Source organism: Barbus barbus (assembly GCF_936440315.1).
Source record: "Barbus barbus genome assembly, chromosome: 31".
NCBI classification, from domain to species: Eukaryota; Metazoa; Chordata; class Actinopteri; order Cypriniformes; family Cyprinidae; genus Barbus; species Barbus barbus.
This window is the reverse complement of record NC_136759.1, coordinates 5,001,617-5,026,749: the sequence shown is the minus strand read 5'-3', so window position 1 is coordinate 5,026,749 and position 25,133 is coordinate 5,001,617. Positions and strand designations below refer to the sequence as shown.

Sequence of the window (25,133 nt, the reverse complement as noted above, 5' to 3'; positions counted from 1 at the left end):
TGCAAGGGTTAAAGGGGTCATATGATGCGATTTCAAAGTTTCCTTTCTCTTTGGAGTGTTACAAGCTGTTTGTGCATAGATGAGATCCCTGAAGTTGCAAAGACTAAAGTCTCAAAACCAAAGAGATATTCTTTATAAAAGTTAAGACTTGTCCATGCCCTCCTAAAACACACGCCCCCACATGTCTACGTCACTGTGTGGGAAGATTTGCAAAACACCGCCCAAATGTTTACACAAAGAAAAAGGGCGTGATTTTTATTCTCACTGTAGTATTGTTGCTGCCACCGGCGCCATGTCCTGGAGATGCTGTGTTTCATTGTGAAAACGAAACTACTTTGTTTGGGCTTCCAAAAGAGGACACAACTAGAAATCAGTGGTTAAGTTGTATTTACAACACTGTTCCAGAACAGTTCAACCCAAATATTACGAGTGTGTGCAGCGCATTTTACAGAGGACCGTTTCCTGAACCTGGGAGTAGCCTGCCAGCTATGCACAAAGGCTATTTCTATAAAGTGGGACAATTCCAACTTTGCAAGGACAGTCTGGAGCTTATGACACACAGCCTGCAAGTATGTTTTCATATTTAAAGAATTTGCCAGTGACTATTCAAATGTGAGTTCTGAGCAGTGTAGAGTAGTGCTTGTTGTTTGTCGTTTCTCCGATCACAAATGCAGACATGGTAATGTTGCATCGCATGTCGCGTTGCATCGTGCCACGTAAAAAGAAAGTATAAGTCATTATAATCAGTAATTATGTCCCCACTGGATGCAACAAATGCCTAGTTTATAATGGGTTTTATTGTTTTTGTGTCGCGCCGGGACACGGCATCACAATATGGTAAGGGGCGTAACATTTTTATCACACGCTTGAGGAATTCGGTCAATCACAACGCACTGGATATCTGGGCAATCAGAGCACACCTTGCTTCTCAGAACGATGAGCTATGTAAAAATCGACGCGTTTCAGAAAGGCGGGGCATAGAGGACAATAATGTACAGTATGTGGAAAATGTGTTTTTTGAACCTTAAACCGCATAAACACATTGCATTACACCAAATACACAGAATAATGTTCTTTTTAGCAATGTGATATGACCCCTTTAAAGCATGTTTTCTTCCCTCTAAATTTCAGAAAGCATTTTGAATAATCCATCATTGTTTTTAACATTTGAGAACAGAGCTAAGGGATTTTTGTGTGTGTGCATATAACACTTAATGTGGTAAGTGACAAATGACCAGTCCTTTTGAAAACAGAGGAAAAACTAGTAAAACTGTTTGTCTAAGTATTATTGTCTAAATTTAAATACCTTTCTTTAGTCATGAAGCTTTGCGTTCCATCCTTGAAAAATATTGGTCGATCCAGTGACTGGTCACTTTTCAGAGATGTGCTGGACGGGGCTGGAGATGTTGTGCCATTTGATCTCAGCCTTTGACAAGAAGAAAAATGTACTTTTACAGGGCAGGAAAAGATACAAACATTCAAGCAAGTAAATGTGTGCATGTGTCTACTGGTACTGACTACGTTTTATGGGGACCAAATGGGGTCCCCAGAAGTATAGTAATGCCAGTAAATTTTGACCTTGTGGGGACATTTTTTAGGTCTCCATGAGGAAACAAGCTTATAAATCATCCATAATGAAGTGTGTGTGTGTGTGTGTGTGTGTGTGTGTGTTTAATATGTATTACTCTGCAACCTACCTTATACTCTGTGCTCCATCTTTGAAGAATATTGGTCGATCCAGTGACTGGTCACTTTTCAGAGATGTGCTGGACGGAGCTGGAGATGTTGTTTTCTTTGGTCTCAGCCTTTGATGGAAGAACAAATTTGTTAATATTAGAAAAACTCTTCTTGAAAAGGATTTTAAAAACAGGTTTTCATAACTTAAGGCCTTTCCACACTGAGCGCGATGTGAAAAAGTGAAGCGAATCGCCTGCGAATGTTGCTTTCACACCGAGCGAGAAACGAATATTCGCCTTCAGCTAATTCACGCCTGCACGCTAGGTGGCGCTGACCAACAATGTATTTTTCCTCAGATGATATGTATCGCATATATGGATTTAACATCTAAATTAAGATAAACAAAGTTTGGTTTTACACCAGAAATACAAGCTATCCATAATGCTTACAAGAATAGGCTACATCCTAAAATATAATTAGAAGTACAATTAGCATCAATCTACACTTGAAAATGTATTTAATTATTAATGTATTTGCTTACCCACTTTAAACCATCATCAAGTGCTTGTAATGACTTCCAATTGTGATTTATAGTTGATTTTGATTCTATAATAAGCAGACTTATTATAGAATCAAACACTCTTTGTTATTTAACACTCTTTGTATGTTTAATAACGCTACACTGCTATTAGTCATAAACATCCTTTAATGGTATAAAAAAATAAAATGAGCTGCATACAAAACACATACAGAAAATAAACCTTCATAATCATGTCTATTTGCTTTCATATTTCATGTGTAGAAAAATGTTTGACAAATTAATTTTTTTAATGCGGCTCTGACTCCTAACACTCGCACACTTGGCAGAAAACGGACGGTGCTCTACAGATCACATGAGGCAGTGGATAATTATTAGAAATGTTATTGTGTATTAAGAACATGTCAGAATAAATCTGTTCTCAAATACCAACGATAACAAGAACTCAGTATCCACTCTCTTATCCAGGATACTCTTCTTCGTTGTTTGTTTACACTGGTTTTTGAAACAGCGCCACCATTCTCACCCTTTTGTGCAACAGCAGCTGCTACGGTGACGATATCCTAGCTCAAATCTTATTGGATGGCCGTGTTTTTGTTTTGTAAAACTGAAAAGATTCGTCGGATTGGACGGAAATAAAAAGTAGCATTTTCGATGCGCGAATGTTCGCAGTCTATGTCGAAGCATTCATAGGAAGCTGATGTTTTATTCCAGCTCGTCATCACGTCTGAAATTTGTTTCGCTTTTTCGCGCTCAGTGTGGAAAGGCCTTTATATTCTCCGTTTCATGTTTTAAAATAATTAAATTTGCCACTAAATTTATTTCAAATTTGAGGTTCCCTGTTTGGCTGTGTAACCAGGCCTGTAGCCAGCTATGAGGTCACAGAGGTTCGGACCTCGGCAAATTTTTCATGTTCAAAAATTTAATTTGTTCTCTGAATTACTATTTTGCTGTGTAAACTCCTCATAGGAGTGTCTACAAGTTTACACCGTTTGCAAAAAAATGTTTAGAGCTTGGATTATGAAAATGATCACTGCGAGACGCTAGCGGAGTGAACGAGTCTTGAAAGAGTTGTGAGCGAGGGTGCGGGTGTGCCAGATCCAGCTATTATAAGCGTTTTTGGACTCGTCTTTTTCACTTAATTTGACACTTTGGAAAGTTAATCAAGTGGAAAGTGGCAGTTTAGAGTCAGTGATATCTTTACAGTACCCTCCAAAAGTATTGGAACAGTAAAGACAAAATTGCTCTGTTGGCTGTGGAGTCAAGATATTTACAAATATGATTAAAAGATGAATATGAGACAAAACTACAGAATGTCACATTTTATTATTGAGTGATTCAACACATAGATGTTTTACCAGCTAAGAAGTTCAGCACTTTTAGAGTTTCATCCCTCTATCTGATGTGAGCATAAGTATTGGGACAGTTGCCTCACAGGTCTTTCTAAGTGATCAGCTGTGTCCTGTTGCATTAATTTTTCAGATATTAAAAGCAGGGAATGTGTCGTATCAGTTATATCCATTACTTCTGTATTCTGAATCTTGCATTCGATGATGACACACACAAACCTGGATGAAGACGAGGGAGCTGATTTTGAAAGAAAAAAAAAGCAATTTGGATGCTAAAAGAAAAGAGGAAGTCAGTTAGAGCTCTAGCAAAAACAAAGGGCATGGAGAAATCAAGAGTTTGGAAACCATCAGCGACACCAGCAACCAACAATGACCTGATCGGCTGAGAAAACAACAGTAGTTGATGGCAGACAAATCATAAAAGCTGTGAAAATGAATCCTAAAAGACGTGTCTGTAAAATCACCAACAACTTCCAGAAAGCTGGGGTGATGCTCTGACAATCTACTGTCCTCAGGAGACTTTGACACAGAATTACAGATGCTACACAGCAAGATGCAAACCTCTGACCAGCACCAAAAATAGAAAGGCAGGATTAGAGTTTGCAAAAAAGCACAAAGGTGAGCCAGAAGAGTTTTGGAACTGTGTTCATGGATCGATGAGACAAAGATGAACCTTTATCTAAGTGATGGGAAAGCAAAGATGTGGAGAAAAAAAGGGAACTGCAACGACCCCAAGCATACAGCCTCATCTGTAAAGCATGGTGGAGGTGGTGTCATGGCATGGGCATGCATGGCTGTCTCTGGAACAGGCCCTCTCAACTTTACTGATGACTTAATGTATGATGACAGTAGCAGAATGAATTTGGAAGGGTACAAAATCATCTTGCCTACCAATATTCAAGAAAATGCCACCAGATTCATTGGGAAGTGCTTCATATTGCATCAGGACAATGACCCAAAACACCCTGCCAGTTCATTCAAGGCATTTATAAGGGCAAAGAAATGGAAAGTCTTAGATTGCCCAAGTCAATCTCCAGATTTAAATCCGATTGAACATGAATTTCACCAGCTGGAGAGGAGAGTAAAGGCAGAAACTCCCCAAAACAAGCATCAACTGGAATTGGCTGCATTAAAGGCTGGGAAAAGCATTTCAAAGGATGAGACCAAGAGTCTGGTGATGTCTATGGGTCACAGACTCACTGCTGTGATTGTGCGCAAGGGATCTGCAACTAAATAATAGCTTTTAATCTTTTATATCTGCCTTATGTTCAACTGTCCCAATACTTATGCTCACATCAATGAGTGGGATGAACTCTAAAAGTGCTGTTCTTTTTCTTTTTAGCAACGTCATATGACCTCCTTTAAAGCATGTTTTCTTCCCTCTAAATTTCAGAAAGCATTTTGAATAATCCATCATTGTTTTTAACATTTGAGAACATATGCACACACACAAAAATCCCTTAGCTCTAACACTTAATGTGGTAAGTGACAAATGACCAGTCCTTTTGAAAACAGAGGAAAAACTAGTAAAACTGTTTGTCTAAGTATTATTGTCTAAATTTAAATACCTTTCTTTAGTCATGAAGCTTTGCGTTCCATCCTTGAAAAATATTGGTCGATCCAATGACTGGTCACTTTTCAGAGATGTGCTGGACGGGGCTGGAGATGTTGTGCCATTTGATCTCAGCCTTTGACAAGAAGAAAAATGTACTTTTACAGGGCAGGAAAAGATAGAAACATTCAAGCAAGTAAATATGTGCATGTGTCTACTGGTATTGACTACGTTTTATGGGGACCAAATGGGGTCCCCAGAAGTATAGTAATACCAAGGCAAGGCAAGTCAAGTTTATTTATATAGCACATACACAGTGGTAATTCAAAGTGCTTTACATAAAAGAAAGTGAAATAGACATTAAAATCAATAAAAACATGGTAATAAAAATAATAAAAACAAGGAATTTTAAAATGATATAGAAAATGATTTAAAATAAATTTAAAGAAAATGATTATACATAAATGTATTGCAGTCAGTTTGGACATATAGCACAGTGCTCATTCAACAAATGCACAGTTAAACAGATGAGTTTTGAGTCTTGATTTAAATGTGGCTAATGTTTTAGCACATCTGATCTCTTCTGGAAGCTGGTTCCAACTGCGGGCCGCATAATAGCTAAACGCAGACTCCCCTTGTTTTGTGTGAACCTTTGGTATTTCTAACTGACTCGATCCTAATGATCTGAGTGGTCTGTTTGGTTTATACCAGTAAATTTTGACCTTGTGGGGACATTTTTTAGGTCTCCATGAAGAAACAAGCTTATAAATCATCCATAATGAAGTGTGTGTGTGTTTAATATGTATTACTCTGCAACCTACCTTATACTCTGTGATCCATCTTTGAAGAATATTGGTCGATCCAGTGACTGGTCACTTTTCAGAGATGTGCTGGACGGGGCTGGAGATGTTGTGCCATTTGATCTCAGCCTTTGACAAGAAGAAAAATGTACTTTTACAGGGCAGGAAAAGATAGAAACATTCAAGCAAGTAAATATGTGCATGTGTCTACTGGTACTGACTACGTTTTATGGGGACCAAATGGGGTCCCCAGAAGTATAGTAATACCAGTAAATTTTGACCTTGTGGGGACATTTTTTAGGTCTCCATGAGGAAACAAGCTTATAAATTATCCATAATGAAGTGTGTGTGTGTGTGTGTTTAATATGTATTACTCTGCAACCTACCTTATACTCTGTGCTCCATCTTTGAAGAATATTGGTCGATCCAGTGACTGGTCACTTTTCAGAGATGTGCTGGACGGAGCTGGAGATGTTGTTTTCTTTGGTCTCAGCCTTTGATGGAAGAACAAATTTGTTAATATTAGAAAAACTCTTCTTGAAAAGGATTTTAAAAACAGGTTTTCATAACTTAAGGCCTTTCCACACTGAGCGCGATGTGAAAAAGTGAAGCGAATCGCCTGCGAATGTTGCTTTCACACCGAGCGAGAAACGAATATTCGCCTTCAGCTAATTCACGCCTGCACGCTAGGTAGCGCTGACCAACAATGTATTTTTCCTCAGATGATATGTATCGCATATATGGATTTAACATCTAAATTAAGATAAACAAAGTTTGGTTTTACACCAGAAATACAAGCTATCCATAATGCTTACAAGAATAGGCTACATCCTAAAATATAATTAGAAGTACAATTAGCATCAATCTACACTTGAAAATGTATTTAATTATTAATGTATTTGCTTACCCACTTTAAACCATCATCAAGTGCTTGTAATGACTTCCAATTGTGATTTATAGTTGATTTTGATTCTATAATAAGCAGACTTATTGGATGTGGACCTGTTATATTGTGGATTTAACGGTGTTCGTTTGGAAACCATGGATGTGAGGTGGGCAAATGTTTGGAGTTGCCGATTGCTGAAAGGAGCTGCATTGGCGTGAGCTAAAGGGTCATCGGAATACCAGCATCATCACATCGGGATACCATCAAAGCCGGCCAACGCTCTATTGGGGTACATGGTGATCAGCGCTGATGTTATGAATGGCCATGGTAATTTGTGTGCACACATTCGCGTAAAACCAATGCATTGGTAAAAAACTCGCAACCATCTAGAAATAATTTAGCGCGTCTAGACGAGTTGTTGCACAACACAAAACTATTTTGCGGGCTTATTGAATAATAAGCCAATTCACTTTACGTGGTCATTATGGCAGAAAAGGAAAAATGCCAACTTGGCTTTGAGACTGAACTTTGTGTTGGTGTAGGGGTAAAATCTGTAACTGAAAAACGTATGGTTAAATTAACACCCAAAGCTTTGTTGGATAAAATAAGCACTTTAGAAAAGGAAAGAAAAAGTCTAAATTTAGTAAACTGTTGAATGTAAAAAATTATATTGCTAAATTGATGGGTGATAAAGAGCATGTAAGTGAGGTTGAAAATGAATTTAATACGTTCAATAAGTTGTGTGATGAGATAAAGCATGTACATACATCTTTATTGGGTTTATTGCCTGCTGATGAAGCAAACAAACAAACATGAAATATGGTACCAAGCTAAAATGTTGAGTTTCAATGAGTTTTTTGTGGGTACAAATCAATGGTTGTATGACACTAAAGCTTGTTCGGTTACTAAAGTGGATGATGATCATGATGATTTGCCGGGTCAAATTGAAACTCCAACTCTTGATGTCAATGCTGAAAATGGAAATGAGGTTGATACCAGCAATGGAAGAGGAGTTGCTGGTGGAAAGGATGAGGAGGATCAGATTCAACCTCAAGACAGCATTTCAAATGTGCAGTCAAGGCACCATGGCTCAAGTAGTGGATCCTCCAGTAGCAGATCCTCCACCTCTTCAGCCAGACGCAGGGCGAAGGTTCCATTTTGAAACCTATGCTTTTCTGGACCCAGGGAGTACAGGAACTTTCTGCACCAGGAAGCTCATTGATAAGTTGAATATGGAAGGACGCAAATGTAAGATTCATATCCGCACCTTGGGCCATAATAACGCAGTAGAAAGCTCCGTTGTTGACGGTTTGGAAATTTCTGGATTTTCTGGTGAGTGCTTTTATCCACTTTTCAAAGTGTGTACCCAGAAAGAGATACCTGTCTCTACAGCCAACATAATCAGCGAAAGGGAGCTGAGAAAATGGCCTTATTTAGAAGATGTAAAAATTCCCCATATAAATGCTGATGTTGACCTGTTAATCGGTACAAACGCCTCCAAGTTGATGGAGCCTTGGGAGGTGATTAACAGTTGTGAAGGTGAAGGACCCTACGCGATCAGAACCCTACTGGGATGGGTAATAAATGGTCCGTTAAGGGGAAGTAGCGACTGTGGAAGTGACCACCCTTAAGTTTGTGCCAACAGAATTAACATTGACAGAATTGAAGAACTGTTAACCAGCCAGTACAAATACGACTTCAATGAGCAAGCTTCTGCAGAATAGGAAGAAATGTCAAGGGAAGAAAAGAAGTTTGTGGAGATAATGGAAAGCTCTGCTCAGCTTCAAAACGGACACTACACGTTTCAAATGCCTTTCAAAGGGAAAGATGTTTCGATGCCGAACAACCTCGGTGTTGCCATGCAACGTGTTTGTGGTCTAAAAAGGAGACTTCAGAAAGACGCAAGCTTTCATGAAGAGTACAACAATTTTCTTGCTGATGTCATTAGCAATGGCTATGCCGAAGAAGTGCCGAAGCATCAGTTAGAAACGCCAACAGGGAAGGTGTGGTATATCCCGCACCATGGCGTGTACCATCCACGGAAAGGAAAGCTACGAGTGGTGTTTGACTGTGGAGCAGAGTATAAAGGGATCTCGCTCAATAGTCAGCTCTTGCAAGGACCGAACCTCACCAGCTCGTTGGTTGGAGTTCTTATGAGGTTCAGACAGGAACAGGTGGCCATAATGGCGGATATAAAGGCTATGTTCCATCAGGTTAAGGTGACAGAGAAACATCGGGACTACTTAAGATTTTTATGGTGGCCTCAAGGTAACCTGGAGCAAGGTCTTGTAGAGCATCGCATGACTGTCCATTTATTTGGAGCAGTTTCATCACCCAGTGTCGCCTGCCTTGCTCTTAGAAAAACCGCTGAAGACAATCAGGCCACCTTTCCAACAGAAGTGATTGAAACGGTCAACCGAAACTTCTATATGGATGACCTACTGAAGAGTCTACCCTCTGAAGAAGATGCAGTCACCATGGTTAAGAACCTTATAACCATTTGTGGCAGAGGAGGGTTTACCCTCACTCAATGGATTAGTAATAGTCGAGAAGTGCTGCAAAGTCTCCCAGAGGATCTCAAGTCCAAGAACCTGCATGAGCTTGATTTGGACAGGGATAAGCTGCCGTTGGACAGAGCTTTGGGTTTGCAGTGGTGTATCGAGACGGACACTTTCAAATTTAAGATGAAAGTTAAAGAAAAGCCGGCAACCAAGAGAGGCATGCTATCCATCATCAGTTCCGTCTACAATCCATTGGGGTTCCTGGCACCTCTATTACTCCCGGCCAAGCTGCTGTTGCAGGGGTTATGCAGGACGAAGTGTAATTGGGACGATCCAATACCTCCAGCTTTCCAGCAGAAGTGGAACAAATGGCTGATGGATCTTGAGAAGGTGGCATATTTCAGGATCCACAGATGTGTGAAGCCTGCAGGATTTGGGAGGACTGTCAGCGCCCAATTGCATCACTTCGCCGATGCGAGTGAGAACTGCTATGGTACGGCTACTTACCTGAGGATGCAGAACGTGGATGAGAGGGTTCATGTTACTTTCTTATTTGGCAAAGCCCGAGTGGCCCCCCTGAAGACTGTCACCATTCCCCGTTTAGAGCTCACCGCTGCCGTTGTTGCAGTACGAGTGGACAAGATGCTTCAATCGGAGCTCCAGTTTCCACTAAAGAAGACTTGCTTTTGGACTGATAGCACATCGGTTCTGAAGTACATAAAGAATGAGGTCCGAAGATTTCAAACCTTTGTAACAAACAGGGTAACCACCATCAGGGACAACTCGGAAATTGAGCAGTGGAGATACGTTCCCACATCCCTGAACCCTGCTGACGATGCTTCACGTGGATTGAAGGCAGAAGATCTTGTAAAACAAAGATGGATAGAAGGACCGGAATTCCTATGGGAATCTGAAGAAACGTGGCCAACATTTCCTGTGGATACAAGTGTCACTGCCGACGACCCAGAAGTAAAGAGAAGTCTGACGGTCAATGCGATACTTGTTGATACCAACGTCACATCGCAACTGATGACCCATTTCTCCGATTGGCAAAGATTGAAAGTTGCAGTTGTGTGGCTCATTAAGCTGAAAGGAACTCTGCTCAAACTGAAAGAAAAGAGTTGGAGCGTGTAAACACCAGTGCTATTGGAGCAGCAAGGTTGGATGTGCAAAAGGAGATGCAAGCTTTCTCAACATCGCTTGGGAATCAGAAGGTGACGCTGGAAGATCTCTTGGAGGCTGAGACCTCCATAATCGCTTTTTGCCAGCAAGAGAGATTCCCCATTGAATTTACTGCACTAACTTCTGGCAAGCCACAAGTGCAGAGAAGTAGCAGCATCCTTAAATTGGATCCGGTTCTAGAAGGAGGACTTCTACGAGTTGGGGGACGGCTGAAAAAGGCAGCAATCCCTGAGGACATTAAACACCCCCTCATCTTATCAAAGGACCAACATATTTCTGATCTTATCCTCCGTCATGTCCATTTACAGCTTGGACATGGAGGTAGAAATCATGTTCTTTCCGATACAAGGAGAAAATACTGGATCACAAGTGGACCTACTGCAGTGAGGAAGATTATATCAAGATGTTTCATTTGTAAGCTCCATTGTGGAAAAACTGGTGAGCAAAAAATGGCAGACTTGCCAGAAGAGAGAGTGGTTCCTGATCTATCGCCGTTTACTAACGTTGGCGTAGATTACTTTGGGCCAGTTGATGTGAAAAGAGGGCGTAGCATTGTGAAAGGATATGGAGTAGTATTCACTTGCATGGCAAGCAGGGCCGTGCATCTGGAAGTGGCCTATTCTCTTGACACAGATTCGTGCATCAACGCTTTACGAAGGTTCATCTGTCGAAGAGGACAAGTCTCGCACTTGAGATCTGACAATGGCACCAACTTTGTGGGTGCAGAAAGGGAGCTGCGAGAAGCCTTAGCCTTTTTAAATCATGACCGCATTGAAAGAGCCTTGTCTAAGAAGGGAATTAAGTGGAGCTTTAACCCTCCAGCTGGGTCACATCACGGTGGTCCATGGGAGCGCATGATATGGATGATCAGGAAAATCTTGTGCTCTGTGCTCCGTCAGCAAACCTTGGATGACGAAGGGTTCCATACCGTGCTCTGTGAGGCTGAAGCTATGCTTAACGATCGCCCCATCACAGGACTGTCAGAGGATCCCAATGATCTTGAGGCGTTGACGCCAAATCACCTGCTACTCCTCAAAGGAAAACCAGTTCTTCCACCAGGACTGTTCGATAAAAGCGATATTTACGCAAGAAGAAGGTGGAAACAAACTCAGTACATCTCGGATCTCTTTTGGAAAAGGTGGATCCGCGAGTACTTACCACTTTTACAGGAGCGTCAAAAATGGAACCAGGAGAAGAGGAATTTTGTTCCTGGAGACCTGGTCATGGTTGCAGACTCCACAGCACCACGTGGGTCATGGATGCTAGGAAGAGTCCTGGAAACCTTCCCTGATAAGAGAGGTCTGGTACGTGTGGTTCGTTTGAAGACCAAGACAAACATCATTGAACGACCCATAACTAAAATATGCTTGCTTAATGAAGCTAAAGAGTAATTGGTTCCCATTTTATATGGGCTATATTTTCAGTATTTATGGCTCTTTTGAATTTGGTGTAATTGCTCTGGCAGACGCAATTAGGGGCTGGAGTGTATGAGCCATATTCATTTTGTATTATTGTATGTAATTTTATCCTGTGCCACTAGGGGGTTGTATGTGCTTTGTGGCTTAGCTGATCTTGGATCAGCCCGGGGAGGTCATTTAACTCAGAGGAAACCCAGACACAGGTGTTGCTGATTTGGGAAGCAAACAGTTTTCGACTGTGCCTTTGTGCTGTACCCACAGACAGAAAGGGGGGTTTGTTGTTTAGGTTACATGTATTATGAGTTAAGATATTGCCGTTGTATGATATATGGAGGAAAATAAACTTGCTAGATAATAGTAACATTACTGAACTCTCCGTTTTGTTGTGTGTGAGGTCGCTAGAGCACACGTCTAAACTTAATCCGCTGCATTAGCAACCAGTACTAGACTTCGTTTAGGACTTAGTCGGTACAATGATTAAAAGATGAATATGAGACAAAACTACAGAATGTCACATTTTATTATTGAGTGATTCAACACATAGATGTTTTACGAGCTAAGAAGTTCAGCACTTTTAGAGTTTCATCCCTCTATCTGATGTGAGCATAAGTATTGGAACAGTTGCCTCACAGGTCTTTCTAAGTGATCAGCTGTGTCCTGTTGCATTAATTCTTCAGATATTAAAAGCAGGGAATGTGTCGTATCAGTTATATACATTACTTCTGCATTCTGAATCTTGCATTCGATGATGACACACACAAACCAGGATGAAGACGAGGGAGCTGATTTTGAGAGAAAAGCAAGCAATTTGGATGCTAAAAGAAAAGAGGAAGTCAGTTAGAGCTCTAGCAAAAACAAAAGGCATGGAGAAATCAAGAGTTTGGAAACCACCAGCGACACCAGCAACCAACAATGACCTGATCGGCTGAGAAAACAACAGTAGTTGATGGCAGACAAATCATAAAAGCTGTGAAAATGAATCCTAAAAGACGTGTCTGTAAAATCACCAACAACTTCCAGAAAGCTGGGGTGATGCTCTGACAATCTACTGTCCTCAGGAGACTTTGACACAGAATTACAGATGCTACACAGCAAGATGCAAACCTCTGACCAGCACCAAAAATAGAAAGGCAGGATTAGAGTTTGCAAAAAAGCACAAAGGTGAGCCAGAAGAGTTTTGGAACTGTGTTTATGGATCGATGAGACAAAGATGAACCTTTATCTAAGTGATGGGAAAGCAAAGATGTGGAGAAAAAAAGGGCACTGCAACGACCCCAAGCATACAGCCTCATCTGTAAAGCATGGTGGAGGTGGTGTCATGGCATGGGCATGCATGGCTGTCTCTGGAACAGGCCCTCTCAACTTTACTGATGACTTAATGTATGATGACAGTAGCAGAATGAATTTGGAAGGGTACAAAATCATCTTGCCTGCCAATATTCAAGAAAATGCCACCAGATTAATTGGGAAGTGCTTCATATTGCATCAGGACAATAACCCAAAACACCCTGCCAGTTCATTCAAGGAATTTATAAGGGCAAAGAAATGGAAAGTCTTAGATTGCCCAAGTCAATCTCCAGATTTAAATCCGATTGAACATGAATTTCACCAGCTGGAGAGGAGAGTAAAGGCAGAAACTCCCCAAAACAAGCAACAATTGGAATTGGATGCATTAAAGACTGGGAAAAGCATTTCAAAGGATGAGACCAAGAGTCTGGTGATGTCTATGGGTCACAGACTCACTGCTGTGATTGTGCGCAAGGGATCTGCAACTAAATAATAGCTTTTAATCTTTTATATCTGCCTTATGTTCAACTGTCCCAATACTTATGCTCACATCAATGAGTGGGATGAACTCTAAAAGTGCTGTTCTTTTTCTTTTTAGCAATGTCATATAATAATAATAATAATAATAATTTGTTACATTTATATAGCGCTTTTCTGGGCACTCAAAGCGCTCTACATAGAAGGGGGGAATCTCCTCAACCACCACCAATGTGCAGCATCCACCTGGATGATGCGACGGCAGCCATATTGCGCCAGAACGCCCACAACACACCAGCTTATTGGTGGAGAGGAGACAGAGTGATGAAGCCAATCAGTGTATGGGGATGATTAGGAGGCCATGATGGTCAGAGGTCAATAGGGAAATTTGGGATTTTTAATGACCACAGAGAGTCAGGACCTCGGTTTAACATCTCATCCGAAGGATGGTGCTTTTTACAGTATAGTGTCCCCGTCACTATACTGGGGTGTTAGGACCCACACACACTACAGGGTGAGCACCCCCTGCTGGGCTCACTAACACCTCTTCCAGCAGCAACCTAATTTTCCCAGGAGGCCTCCCATCCAGGTACTGACCAGGCTCAACCCTGCTTAGCTTCAGTGGGCAACCAGTCTTGGGCTACAGGGTGATATGGCTGCTGGCCATATGACCTCCTTTAAAGCATGTTTTCTTCCCTCTAAATTTCAGAAAGCATTTTGAATAATCCATCATTGTTTTTAACATTTGAGAACAGAGCTAAGGGATTTTTGTGTGTGTGCATATAACACTTAATGTGGTAAGTGACAAATGACCAGTCCTTTTGAAAACAGAGGAAAAACTAGTAAAACTGTTTGTCTAAGTATTATTGTCTAAATTTAAATACCTTTCTTTAGTCAGGAAGCTTTGCGTTCCATCTTTGAAGAATATTGGTCGATCCAGTGACTGGTCACTTTTCAGAGATGTGCTGGACGGAGCTGGAGATGTTGTGCCATTTGATCTCAGCCTTTGACAAGAAGAAAAATGTACTTTTACAGGGCAGGAAAAGATACAAACATTCAAGCAAGTAAATATGTGCATGTGTCTACTGGTACTGACTACGTTTTATGGGGACCAAATGGGGTCCCCAGAAGTATAGTAATGCCAGTAAATTTGGACCTTGTGGGGACATTTTTTAGGTCTCCATGAGGAAACAAGCTTATAAATCATCCATAATGAAGTGTGTGTGTGTGTGTGTGTTTAATATGTATTACTCTGCAACCTACCTTATACTCTGTGCTCCATCTTTGAAGAATATTGGTCGATCCAGTGACTGGTCACTTTTCAGAGATGTGCTGGACGGAGCTGGAGATGTTGTTTTCTTTGGTCTCAGCCTTTGATGGAAGAACAAATTTGTTAATATTAGAAAAACTCTTCTTGAAAAGGATTTTAAAAACAGGTTTTCATAACTTAAGGCCTTTCCACACTGAGCGCGATGTGAAAAAGTGAAGCGAATCGCCTGCGAATGTTGCTTTCACACCGAGCGAGAAACGAATATTCGCCTTCAGCTAATTCACGCCTGCACGCTAGGTGGCGCTGACCAACAATGTATTTTTCCTCAGATGATATGTATCGCATATATGGATTTAACATCTAAATTAAGATAAACAAAGTTTGGTTTTACACCAGAAATACAAGCTATCCATAATGCTTACAAGAATAGGCTACATCCTAAAATATAATTAGAAGTACAATTAGCATCAATCTACACTTGAAAATGTATTTAATTATTAATGTATTTGCTTACCCACTTTAAACCATCATCAAGTGCTTGTAATGACTTCCAATTGTGATTTATAGTTGATTTTGATTCTATAATAAGCAGACTTATTATAGAATCAAACACTCTTTGTTATTTAACACTCTTTGTATGTTTAATAACGCTACACTGCTATTAGTCATAAACATCCTTTAATGGTATAAAAAAATAAAATGAGCTGCATACAAAACACATACAGAAAATAAACCTTCATAATCATGTCTATTTGCTTTCATATTTCATGTGTAGAAAAATGTTTGACAAATTAATTTTTTTAATGCGGCTCTGACTCCTAACACTCGCACACTTGGCAGAAAACGGACGGTGCTCTACAGATCACATGAGGCAGTGGATAATTATTAGAAATGTTATTGTGTATTAAGAACATGTCAGAATAAATCTGTTCTCAAATACCAACGATAACAAGAACTCAGTATCCACTCTCTTATCCAGGATACTCTTCTTCGTTGTTTGTTTACACTGGTTTTTGAAACAGCGCCACCATTCTCACCCTTTTGTGCAACAGCAGCTGCTACGGTGACGATATCCTAGCTCAAATCTTATTGGATGGCCGTGTTTTTGTTTTGTAAAACTGAAAAGATTCGTCGGATTGGACGGAAATAAAAAGTAGCATTTTCGATGCGCGAATGTTCGCAGTCTATGTCGAAGCATTCATAGGAAGCTGATGTTTTATTCCAGCTCGTCATCACGTCTGAAATTTGTTTCGCTTTTTCGCGCTCAGTGTGGAAAGGCCTTTATATTCTCCGTTTCATGTTTTAAAATAATTAAATTTGCCACTAAATTTATTTCAAATTTGAGGTTCCCTGTTTGGCTGTGTAACCAGGCCTGTAGCCAGCTATGAGGTCACAGAGGTTCGGACCTCGGCAAATTTTTCATGTTCAAAAATTTAATTTGTTCTCTGAATTACTATTTTGCTGTGTAAACTCCTCATAGGAGTGTCTACAAGTTTACACCGTTTGCAAAAAAATGTTTAGAGCTCGGATTATGAAAATGATCACTGCGAGACGCTAGCGGAGTGAACGAGTCTTGAAAGAGTTGTGAGCGAGGGTGCGGGTGTGCCAGATCCAGCTATTATAAGCGTTTTTGGACTCGTCTTTTTCACTTAATTTGACACTTTGGAAAGTTAATCAAGTGGAAAGTGGCAGTTTAGAGTCAGTGATATCTTTACAGTACCCTCCAAAAGTATTGGAACAGTAAAGACAAAATTGCTCTGTTGGCTGTGGAGTCAAGATATTTACAAATATGATTAAAAGATGAATATGAGACAAAACTACAGAATGTCACATTTTATTATTGAGTGATTCAACACATAGATGTTTTACCAGCTAAGAAGTTCAGCACTTTTAGAGTTTCATCCCTCTATCTGATGTGAGCATAAGTATTGGGACAGTTGCCTCACAGGTCTTTCTAAGTGATCAGCTGTGTCCTGTTGCATTAATTTTTCAGATATTAAAAGCAGGGAATGTGTCGTATCAGTTATATCCATTACTTCTGTATTCTGAATCTTGCATTCGATGATGACACACACAAACCTGGATGAAGACGAGGGAGCTGATTTTGAAAGAAAAAAAAAGCAATTTGGATGCTAAAAGAAAAGAGGAAGTCAGTTAGAGCTCTAGCAAAAACAAAGGGCATGGAGAAATCAAGAGTTTGGAAACCATCAGCGACACCAGCAACCAACAATGACCTGATCGGCTGAGAAAACAACAGTAGTTGATGGCAGACAAATCATAAAAGCTGTGAAAATGAATCCTAAAAGACGTGTCTGTAAAATCACCAACAACTTCCAGAAAGCTGGGGTGATGCTCTGACAATCTACTGTCCTCAGGAGACTTTGACACAGAATTACAGATGCTACACAGCAAGATGCAAACCTCTGACCAGCACCAAAAATAGAAAGGCAGGATTAGAGTTTGCAAAAAAGCACAAAGGTGAGCCAGAAGAGTTTTGGAACTGTGTTCATGGATCGATGAGACAAAGATGAACCTTTATCTAAGTGATGGGAAAGCAAAGATGTGGAGAAAAAAAGGGAACTGCAACGACCCCAAGCATACAGCCTCATCTGTAAAGCATGGTGGAGGTGGTGTCATGGCATGGGCATGCATGGCTGTCTCTGGAACAGGCCCTCTCAACTTTACTGATGACTTAATGTATGATGACAGTAGCAGAATGAATTTGGAAGGGTACAAAATCATCTTGCCTACCAATATTCAAGAAAATGCCACCAGATTCATTGGGAAGTGCTTCATATTGCATCAGGACAATGACCCAAAACACCCTGCCAGTTCATTCAAGGCATTTATAAGGGCAAAGAAATGGAAAGTCTTAGATTGCCCAAGTCAATCTCCAGATTTAAATCCGATTGAACATGAATTTCACCAGCTGGAGAGGAGAGTAAAGGCAGAAACTCCCCAAAACAAGCATCAACTGGAATTGGCTGCATTAAAGGCTGGGAAAAGCATTTCAAAGGATGAGACCAAGAGTCTGGTGATGTCTATGGGTCACAGACTCACTGCTGTGATTGTGCGCAAGGGATCTGCAACTAAATAATAGCTTTTAATCTTTTATATCTGCCTTATGTTCAACTGTCCCAATACTTATGCTCACATCAATGAGTGGGATGAACTCTAAAAGTGCTGTTCTTTTTCTTTTTAGCAACGTCATATGACCTCCTTTAAAGCATGTTTTCTTCCCTCTAAATTTCAGAAAGCATTTTGAATAATCCATCATTGTTTTTAACATTTGAGAACATATGCACACACACAAAAATCCCTTAGCTCTAACACTTAATGTGGTAAGTGACAAATGACCAGTCCTTTTGAAAACAGAGGAAAAACTAGTAAAACTGTTTGTCTAAGTATTATTGTCTAAATTTAAATACCTTTCTTTAGTCATGAAGCTTTGCGTTCCATCCTTGAAAAATATTGGTCGATCCAATGACTGGTCACTTTTCAGAGATGTGCTGGACGGGGCTGGAGATGTTGTGCCATTTGATCTCAGCCTTTGACAAGAAGAAAAATGTACTTTTACAGGGCAGGAAAAGATAGAAACATTCAAGCAAGTAAATATGTGCATGTGTCTACTGGTATTGACTACGTTTTATGGGGACCAAATGGGGTCCCCAGAAGTATAGTAATACCAAGGCAAGGCAAGTCAAGTTTATTTATATAGCACATACACAGTGGTAATTCAAAGTGCTTTACATAAAAGAAAGTGAAATAGACATTAAAATCAATAAAAACATGGTAATAAAAATAATAAAAACAAGGAATTTTAAAATGATATAGAAAATGATTTAAAATAAATTTAAAGAAAATGATTATACATAAATGTATTGCAGTCAGTTTGGACATATAGCACAGTGCTCATTCAACAAATGCACAGTTAAACAGATGAGTTTTGAGTCTTGATTTAAATGTGGCTAATGTTTTAGCACATCTGATCTCTTCTGGAAGCTGGTTCCAACTGCGGGCCGCATAATAGCTAAACGCAGACTCCCCTTGTTTTGTGTGAACCTTTGGTATTTCTAACTGACTCGATCCTAATGATCTGAGTGGTCTGTTTGGTTTATACCAGTAAATTTTGACCTTGTGGGGACATTTTTTAGGTCTCCATGAAGAAACAAGCTTATAAATCATCCATAATGAAGTGTGTGTGTGTTTAATATGTATTACTCTGCAACCTACCTTATACTCTGTGATCCATCTTTGAAGAATATTGGTCGATCCAGTGACTGGTCACTTTTCAGAGATGTGCTGGACGGGGCTGGAGATGTTGTGCCATTTGATCTCAGCCTTTGACAAGAAGAAAAATGTACTTTTACAGGGCAGGAAAAGATAGAAACATTCAAGCAAGTAAATATGTGCATGTGTCTACTGGTACTGACTACGTTTTATGGGGACCAAATGGGGTCCCCAGAAGTATAGTAATACCAGTAAATTTTGACCTTGTGGGGACATTTTTTAGGTCTCCATGAGGAAACAAGCTTATAAATTATCCATAATGAAGTGTGTGTGTGTGTGTGTTTAATATGTATTACTCTGCAACCTACCTTATACTCTGTGCTCCATCTTTGAAGAATATTGGTCGATCCAGTGACTGGTCACTTTTCAGAGATGTGCTGGACGGAGCTGGAGATGTTGTTTTCTTTGGTCTCAGCCTTTGATGGAAGAACAAATTTGTTAATATTAGAAAAACTCTTCTTGAAAAGGATTTTAAAAACAGGTTTTCATAACTTAAGGCCTTTCCACACTGAGCGCGATGTGAAAAAGTGAAGCGAATCGCCTGCGAATGTTGCTTTCACACCGAGCGAGAAACGAATATTCGCCTTCAGCTAATTCACGCCTGCACGCTAGGTAGCGCTGACCAACAATGTATTTTTCCTCAGATGATATGTATCGCATATATGGATTTAACATCTAAATTAAGATAAACAAAGTTTGGTTTTACACCAGAAATACAAGCTATCCATAATGCTTACAAGAATAGGCTACATCCTAAAATATAATTAGAAGTACAATTAGCATCAATCTACACTTGAAAATGTATTTAATTATTAATGTATTTGCTTACCCACTTTAAACCATCATCAAGTGCTTGTAATGACTTCCAATTGTGATTTATAGTTGATTTTGATTCTATAATAAGCAGACTTATTATAGAATCAAACACTCTTTGTTATTTAACACTCTTTGTATGTTTAATAACGCTACACTGCTATTAGTCATAAACATCCTTTAATGGTATAAAAAAATAAAATGAGCTGCATACAAAACACATACAGAAAATAAACCTTCATAATCATGTCTATTTGCTTTCATATTTCATGTGTAGAAAAATGTTTGACAAATTTATTTTTTTAATGCGGCTCTGACTCCTAACACTCGCACACTTGGCAGAAAACGGACGGTGCTCTACAGATCACATGAGGCAGTGGATAATTATTAGAAATGTTATTGTGTATTAAGAACATGTCAGAATAAATCTGTTCTCAAATACCAACGATAACAAGAACTCAGTATCCACTCTCTTATCCAGGATACTCTTCTTCGTTGTTTGTTTACACTGGTTTTTGAAACAGCGCCACCATTCTCACCCTTTTGTGCAACAGCAGCTGCTACGGTGACGATATCCTAGCTCAAATCTTATTGGATGGCCGTGTTTTTGTTTTGTAAAACTGAAAAGATTCGTCGGATTGGACGAAAAAAAAAAACCTTTGTATTTTCGGTGCACGAACGTTCGCAGTCTATGTAGAAGCATTCATAGGAAGCTGTTGTTTTATTCCAGCTCGTCATCACGTCTGAAATTTGTTTCGCATTTTCGCGCTCAGTGTGGAAAGGCCTTTATATTCTCCGTTTCATGTTTGAAAATAATAAAATTTGCTACTGAATTTATTTCAAATTTGAGTTTCCCTGTTTGGCTGTGTAACTGTCGTGTTCATGTTAAGTACTGAACATTAACACTTGCAGTGGGGCTTTTGAAATGGTTCAGACCTTTCTGAACAGTTTTTAGGAAACAGACTGATAAAATATTCAAACAAGACTTTCATGTCTCATGGTGGCATGGAGAGTTAACAATTAAACATTTGCTAAAAGATGATCTGACTGCAGCTGCATAACAAACTAAGTAAATAATTTCATAATGCTTTGCCTGGAAATGACAGTTTTATTTTTGATCATGTTGTCAAAACACTCACATGCAATAGCGAGGGGGCATTGATACGGTTTCCTATGCAATAACGTTAGCCAATAATAATAGTGGCTGATTCCTGACAAGCCTTAAAGGACCCGTCCCTTAAAACAGGTCGTTTTAGACACAGGGTCAGAATGAGGGTAGAAAATAATCATTTTTCAGCATCTTTGTTTTTTTTGTTTGTTTGTTTGTTTTGTTTTATTTGGGGGGCAAAAAACTTTATTAACATAAGTAAACCACAAGAAACATATTAAAAAATCCATGTCAAGACCCCTTTAATGATTTTTTTTTTTTTACCTTTGACTGTTCATGTTCATTAGACTCTATTAGCGCAGTAGATCACCCAGAAAGTCGCCCAGAAAAAAGTAGTGAGAAATCAAGATTAATTAAACATGATATGAAATACAATACCTATAAATCCCAAAAAATTATCCATGTACTTTCTTCACTAAGTTGATTATCTTCAGACCAGAACTCCAGTTGTCAAATGACAGTACGAATAAAAGTTGACAGATGTGAATGTGAAAACTTTTTGATGCGACAAACACAGCAAACTAATTACTAGAACTAGAAATTACTAATTTTAGTCTGGGTCACATTTTTATTAATCTTGATTTCTCAAAACTTGTGTGCTTGGTGCTAATAGAGTCTCATTAACAAACAGATGTGCACAGAAGACCAGTGGCCAAGGTCAGTATTTCCATTAAATAACACATTAAATTGTAGTTTGTTTTTCAGACCACTTGGAATATGCAACAGGCCACACAGGATAATTTTGTGATACCATTTATGTTATGATGATGATCACTATTCACTGCCAATATATGGACGAGCATTTTTTTTATTTATTATTTTTTGTGGTCCAAAAAAAAAGCATTAAAACAACACCAGGACGAGTGAAATGGATTACTAATCAGCCCTTGGGGTCCAGCTGACCCCATTTGAATTTTCCTTCATTTTTCAAAAGTGTTCCCTTCATCTCAGGGGCATGAAATTCTTTGACTTTTCCTAAATAATCTATTTAAACGCACACCAAAAAATCTGGACTTGATTTAGTTGTTCTAAAGGTGTGTAAAAAATGTTTTTAAGAAATTGGCATATAAAATCAACAAATCTCGCACAAATCTGAAAATGTCCACTCATAAACGGTAAGAGGGTACAAATGCAACATGAAACAAGCATGTTCACTCACTCACTGTGCGTTCACACCACCGCCGGCGAGAGCGTCAAAATTCGCCCTGGCAGCGACGCTGTAGAAAAGATTTGTGGACGCACTGATGGTCTGACGGAGCTCGCCGCCGGCTCACATTGAAAATGAATGACTTCCGGCCACTTTGACGCTCTCGCCGGCGGCGGTGTGAATGCACAGTCACTCTCTCTCACACACACACATACAGGTGTGACATAGGTGTCCAGGGCATTTTTTTTTATTTTGGCAAATAAAATGCACAACAATGTGAAGGGGTAGACATAACATACACCACACACACACACACACAGAGAGAGAGAGAGAGATGGGGGGGGGGGGGGGGGGGGGGGGGGGGCATTTATGTAACAATTTGCAAAAGCAGACAATTCAAATGACATCAGACAACAACAACTAATTCTAACCTTTGACAAAAACATAGATTCTTAATATATTTTAGAATGTTTAAATATATATTCACAAAATATATATCAAAGTTGTGAGTTGAAACGAAGAAAAATTTACTTGAAACTGAACTGAAAATGGATGAGTCCTTATGGACCTCTGCTGGATAAATGTGGTCATTGCACATTCTTTCTTTAACTGTAATTCCTAATTTTTTCCTCTAACCTGCAGATGGCAGTATTCTATCCCTAACACATGAGCCAATATCCAGAAACCTGTTATATTTAATTTAGGTCATCATGTGATGGCCACAGCCATATCACCCTGCAGCCCAAGACAGGTTGCCCACTGAAGCTAAGCAGGGTTGAGCCTGGTCAGTACCTGGATGGAAGACCTCTTGGGAAAACTAGGTTGCTGTTGGAAGAGGTGTTAGTGAGGCCAGCAGGGGGTGCTCACCCTGTGGTCTGTGTGGGTCCTAACACCCCAGTATAGTGACGGGGACACTATACTGTAAAAAGCACCGTCTTTCGGATGAGACGTTAAACCGAGGTCCTGACTCTCTGTGGTCACTAAAAATCCCATGGCACTTCTCGTAAACAGTAGGGGTGTAACCCCGGTATCCCGGCCAAATTCCCTCCACTGGCACTTATCAATCATGGCCTCCTTGTAATCCCCATCCACTTGATTGGCTCTATCACACTCTCCTCTCCACCTGTAGCTGGTGTGTGGTGAGCGCACTGGCGCCGTTGTGCTGTGGCTGCCGTCGCATCATCCAAGTGGATGCTGCACACTGGTGGTAGTTGAGGAGAGACCCCCACATGATTGTAAAGCGCTTTGGGTGTACGGCAATACACAATAAATGCATTCATTCAAAGTGATTTTTTCATTAAAAAAAACAAATTTTCATAAGCCAATTTATGGCGTAGTTGAGTAATATAAAGGCAGTTATTATTGTTTTTGGTATTGACTTTAAGTTACTTGTCCGATTGGGCAAGTACATTTCTCTTTCACTTGCCCTACAAAAACATTCACTTGTCCCGGACAAGCGGACAAGCATTAATGTCGAGCCCTGCATTGAATACACAGTAACAACACTTACTCTACTTTTTTAGTGTTCAGTGTTTCAGAAATAAGTGTGTTGCAGAGTGGAAGCCAAGTTGTGAGTGGGTTTTTAAAGTTTATTTATTACAGTACCACAAAGGCAAGTGTTATACTGCAGAATAAATTACTGTGTATAAATTATAATTACCTGAAAAACTCCCAATTACAAAACCAAGACAAGAAATTATATTGGGAAAATGTTTGCAAATTGTGTACCTTTTACTCCACTTTTTACTCTCTGTTCCATCTTTGAACAGTATCGGTCGATCCAGTGACTGGTCACTTTGTAGTAATGTGACCGAAGGTGATGGAGATGTTGCTTTATCTGGTCTTAATCTTTAAATAGAGCAGAAAATTAGTCAATGATAACAAATATTCTTGCATTACATTCTTTACACAATTCAATTTTATAAAACTGCTATATTTTACCGTTCACACTCCATAGTCCCCACATCCTCCTCTGAATCCTGTGTGTCCATAGCCTCATTTAGACGTTCTCTCAAGCTTACGCTATTTAGAGGAAAAATAACATAAAACAGCTCAAGTTACAAAAGAGTCAAAAATAACATATAAAATGAGGAGAACGGATGAAGATGAACTAGTGATTAATTGATTAGTCACACTTTTGTTACACGATCTCAAATGTAAAAACGATCAAATCTAGCTGTCTGTGAACCAGCACAGATTATATGGAAAAGGATCATGCTGTACTACTTTTTGTTTTACGTCAAATGTCAAGAAACTTGAGAGCAACTGTGGCTAGATTTCCTTGAAATATCAGACGGAGCACTGCAAAAAAAAAATAACCCTACCTTAGCTTTCGAAAAATATACTGCACATACGTCAAGTCACCTTTATTTATATAGCGCTTTTAACAATACAGATTGTGTCAAAGCACTTAACAGTATCACATTGGAGGATAGAGTGTTAGTAATGTATAATAATAAGATTAAACACTCAATTTTCAGTTAATGGCATTTCATTATTGAATTCAGTGATGTCATCGTCTAGATCAGTTTAGCTTAAATAGTATCTGTGAAATCAAATTGACGATAATCGCAGTTCTCCTCTGGCCAGGATATTATTGTTTATTTATTGATTTAATTCCAATTTTAAATGTATAAATGTATTATATTTCTATTTTTATATTGTTGCAATTTCTAACAATAATAGTATTATGTAGTTAGGTATTTTATTATACTTTTAGCTACATACGTATAAAAAAAATTCAACTTCAGTAAAGGTTTTTTCACCTTGATGACAATC

The 25,133-nt window shown here is 39.4% G+C and overlaps 1 protein-coding gene across 1 annotated transcript in view; it reads right to left on the bottom strand.

Annotated features, from left to right (window-relative positions):
* LOC306851432 (uncharacterized protein) overlaps window positions 1-25,133 on the bottom strand; it is a 53,927-nt gene that overhangs the window by 28,293 nt on the left and 501 nt on the right. Inside the window, exons 2-13 of the mRNA XM_079387653.1 lie at window positions 24,297-24,377; window positions 24,084-24,203; window positions 19,536-19,643; window positions 19,171-19,278; window positions 18,366-18,485; window positions 14,931-15,038; window positions 14,552-14,671; window positions 6,303-6,410; window positions 5,938-6,045; window positions 5,133-5,252; window positions 1,698-1,805; window positions 1,307-1,426 (exon numbers count right to left, since the gene is read on the bottom strand). Coding sequence (XP_079243779.1) covers window positions 1,307-1,426; window positions 1,698-1,805; window positions 5,133-5,252; window positions 5,938-6,045; window positions 6,303-6,410; window positions 14,552-14,671; window positions 14,931-15,038; window positions 18,366-18,485; window positions 19,171-19,278; window positions 19,536-19,643; window positions 24,084-24,203; window positions 24,297-24,377 — 1,329 coding nt within the window. The remainder of the gene's footprint in view (window positions 1-1,306; window positions 1,427-1,697; window positions 1,806-5,132; window positions 5,253-5,937; window positions 6,046-6,302; window positions 6,411-14,551; window positions 14,672-14,930; window positions 15,039-18,365; window positions 18,486-19,170; window positions 19,279-19,535; window positions 19,644-24,083; window positions 24,204-24,296; window positions 24,378-25,133) is intronic.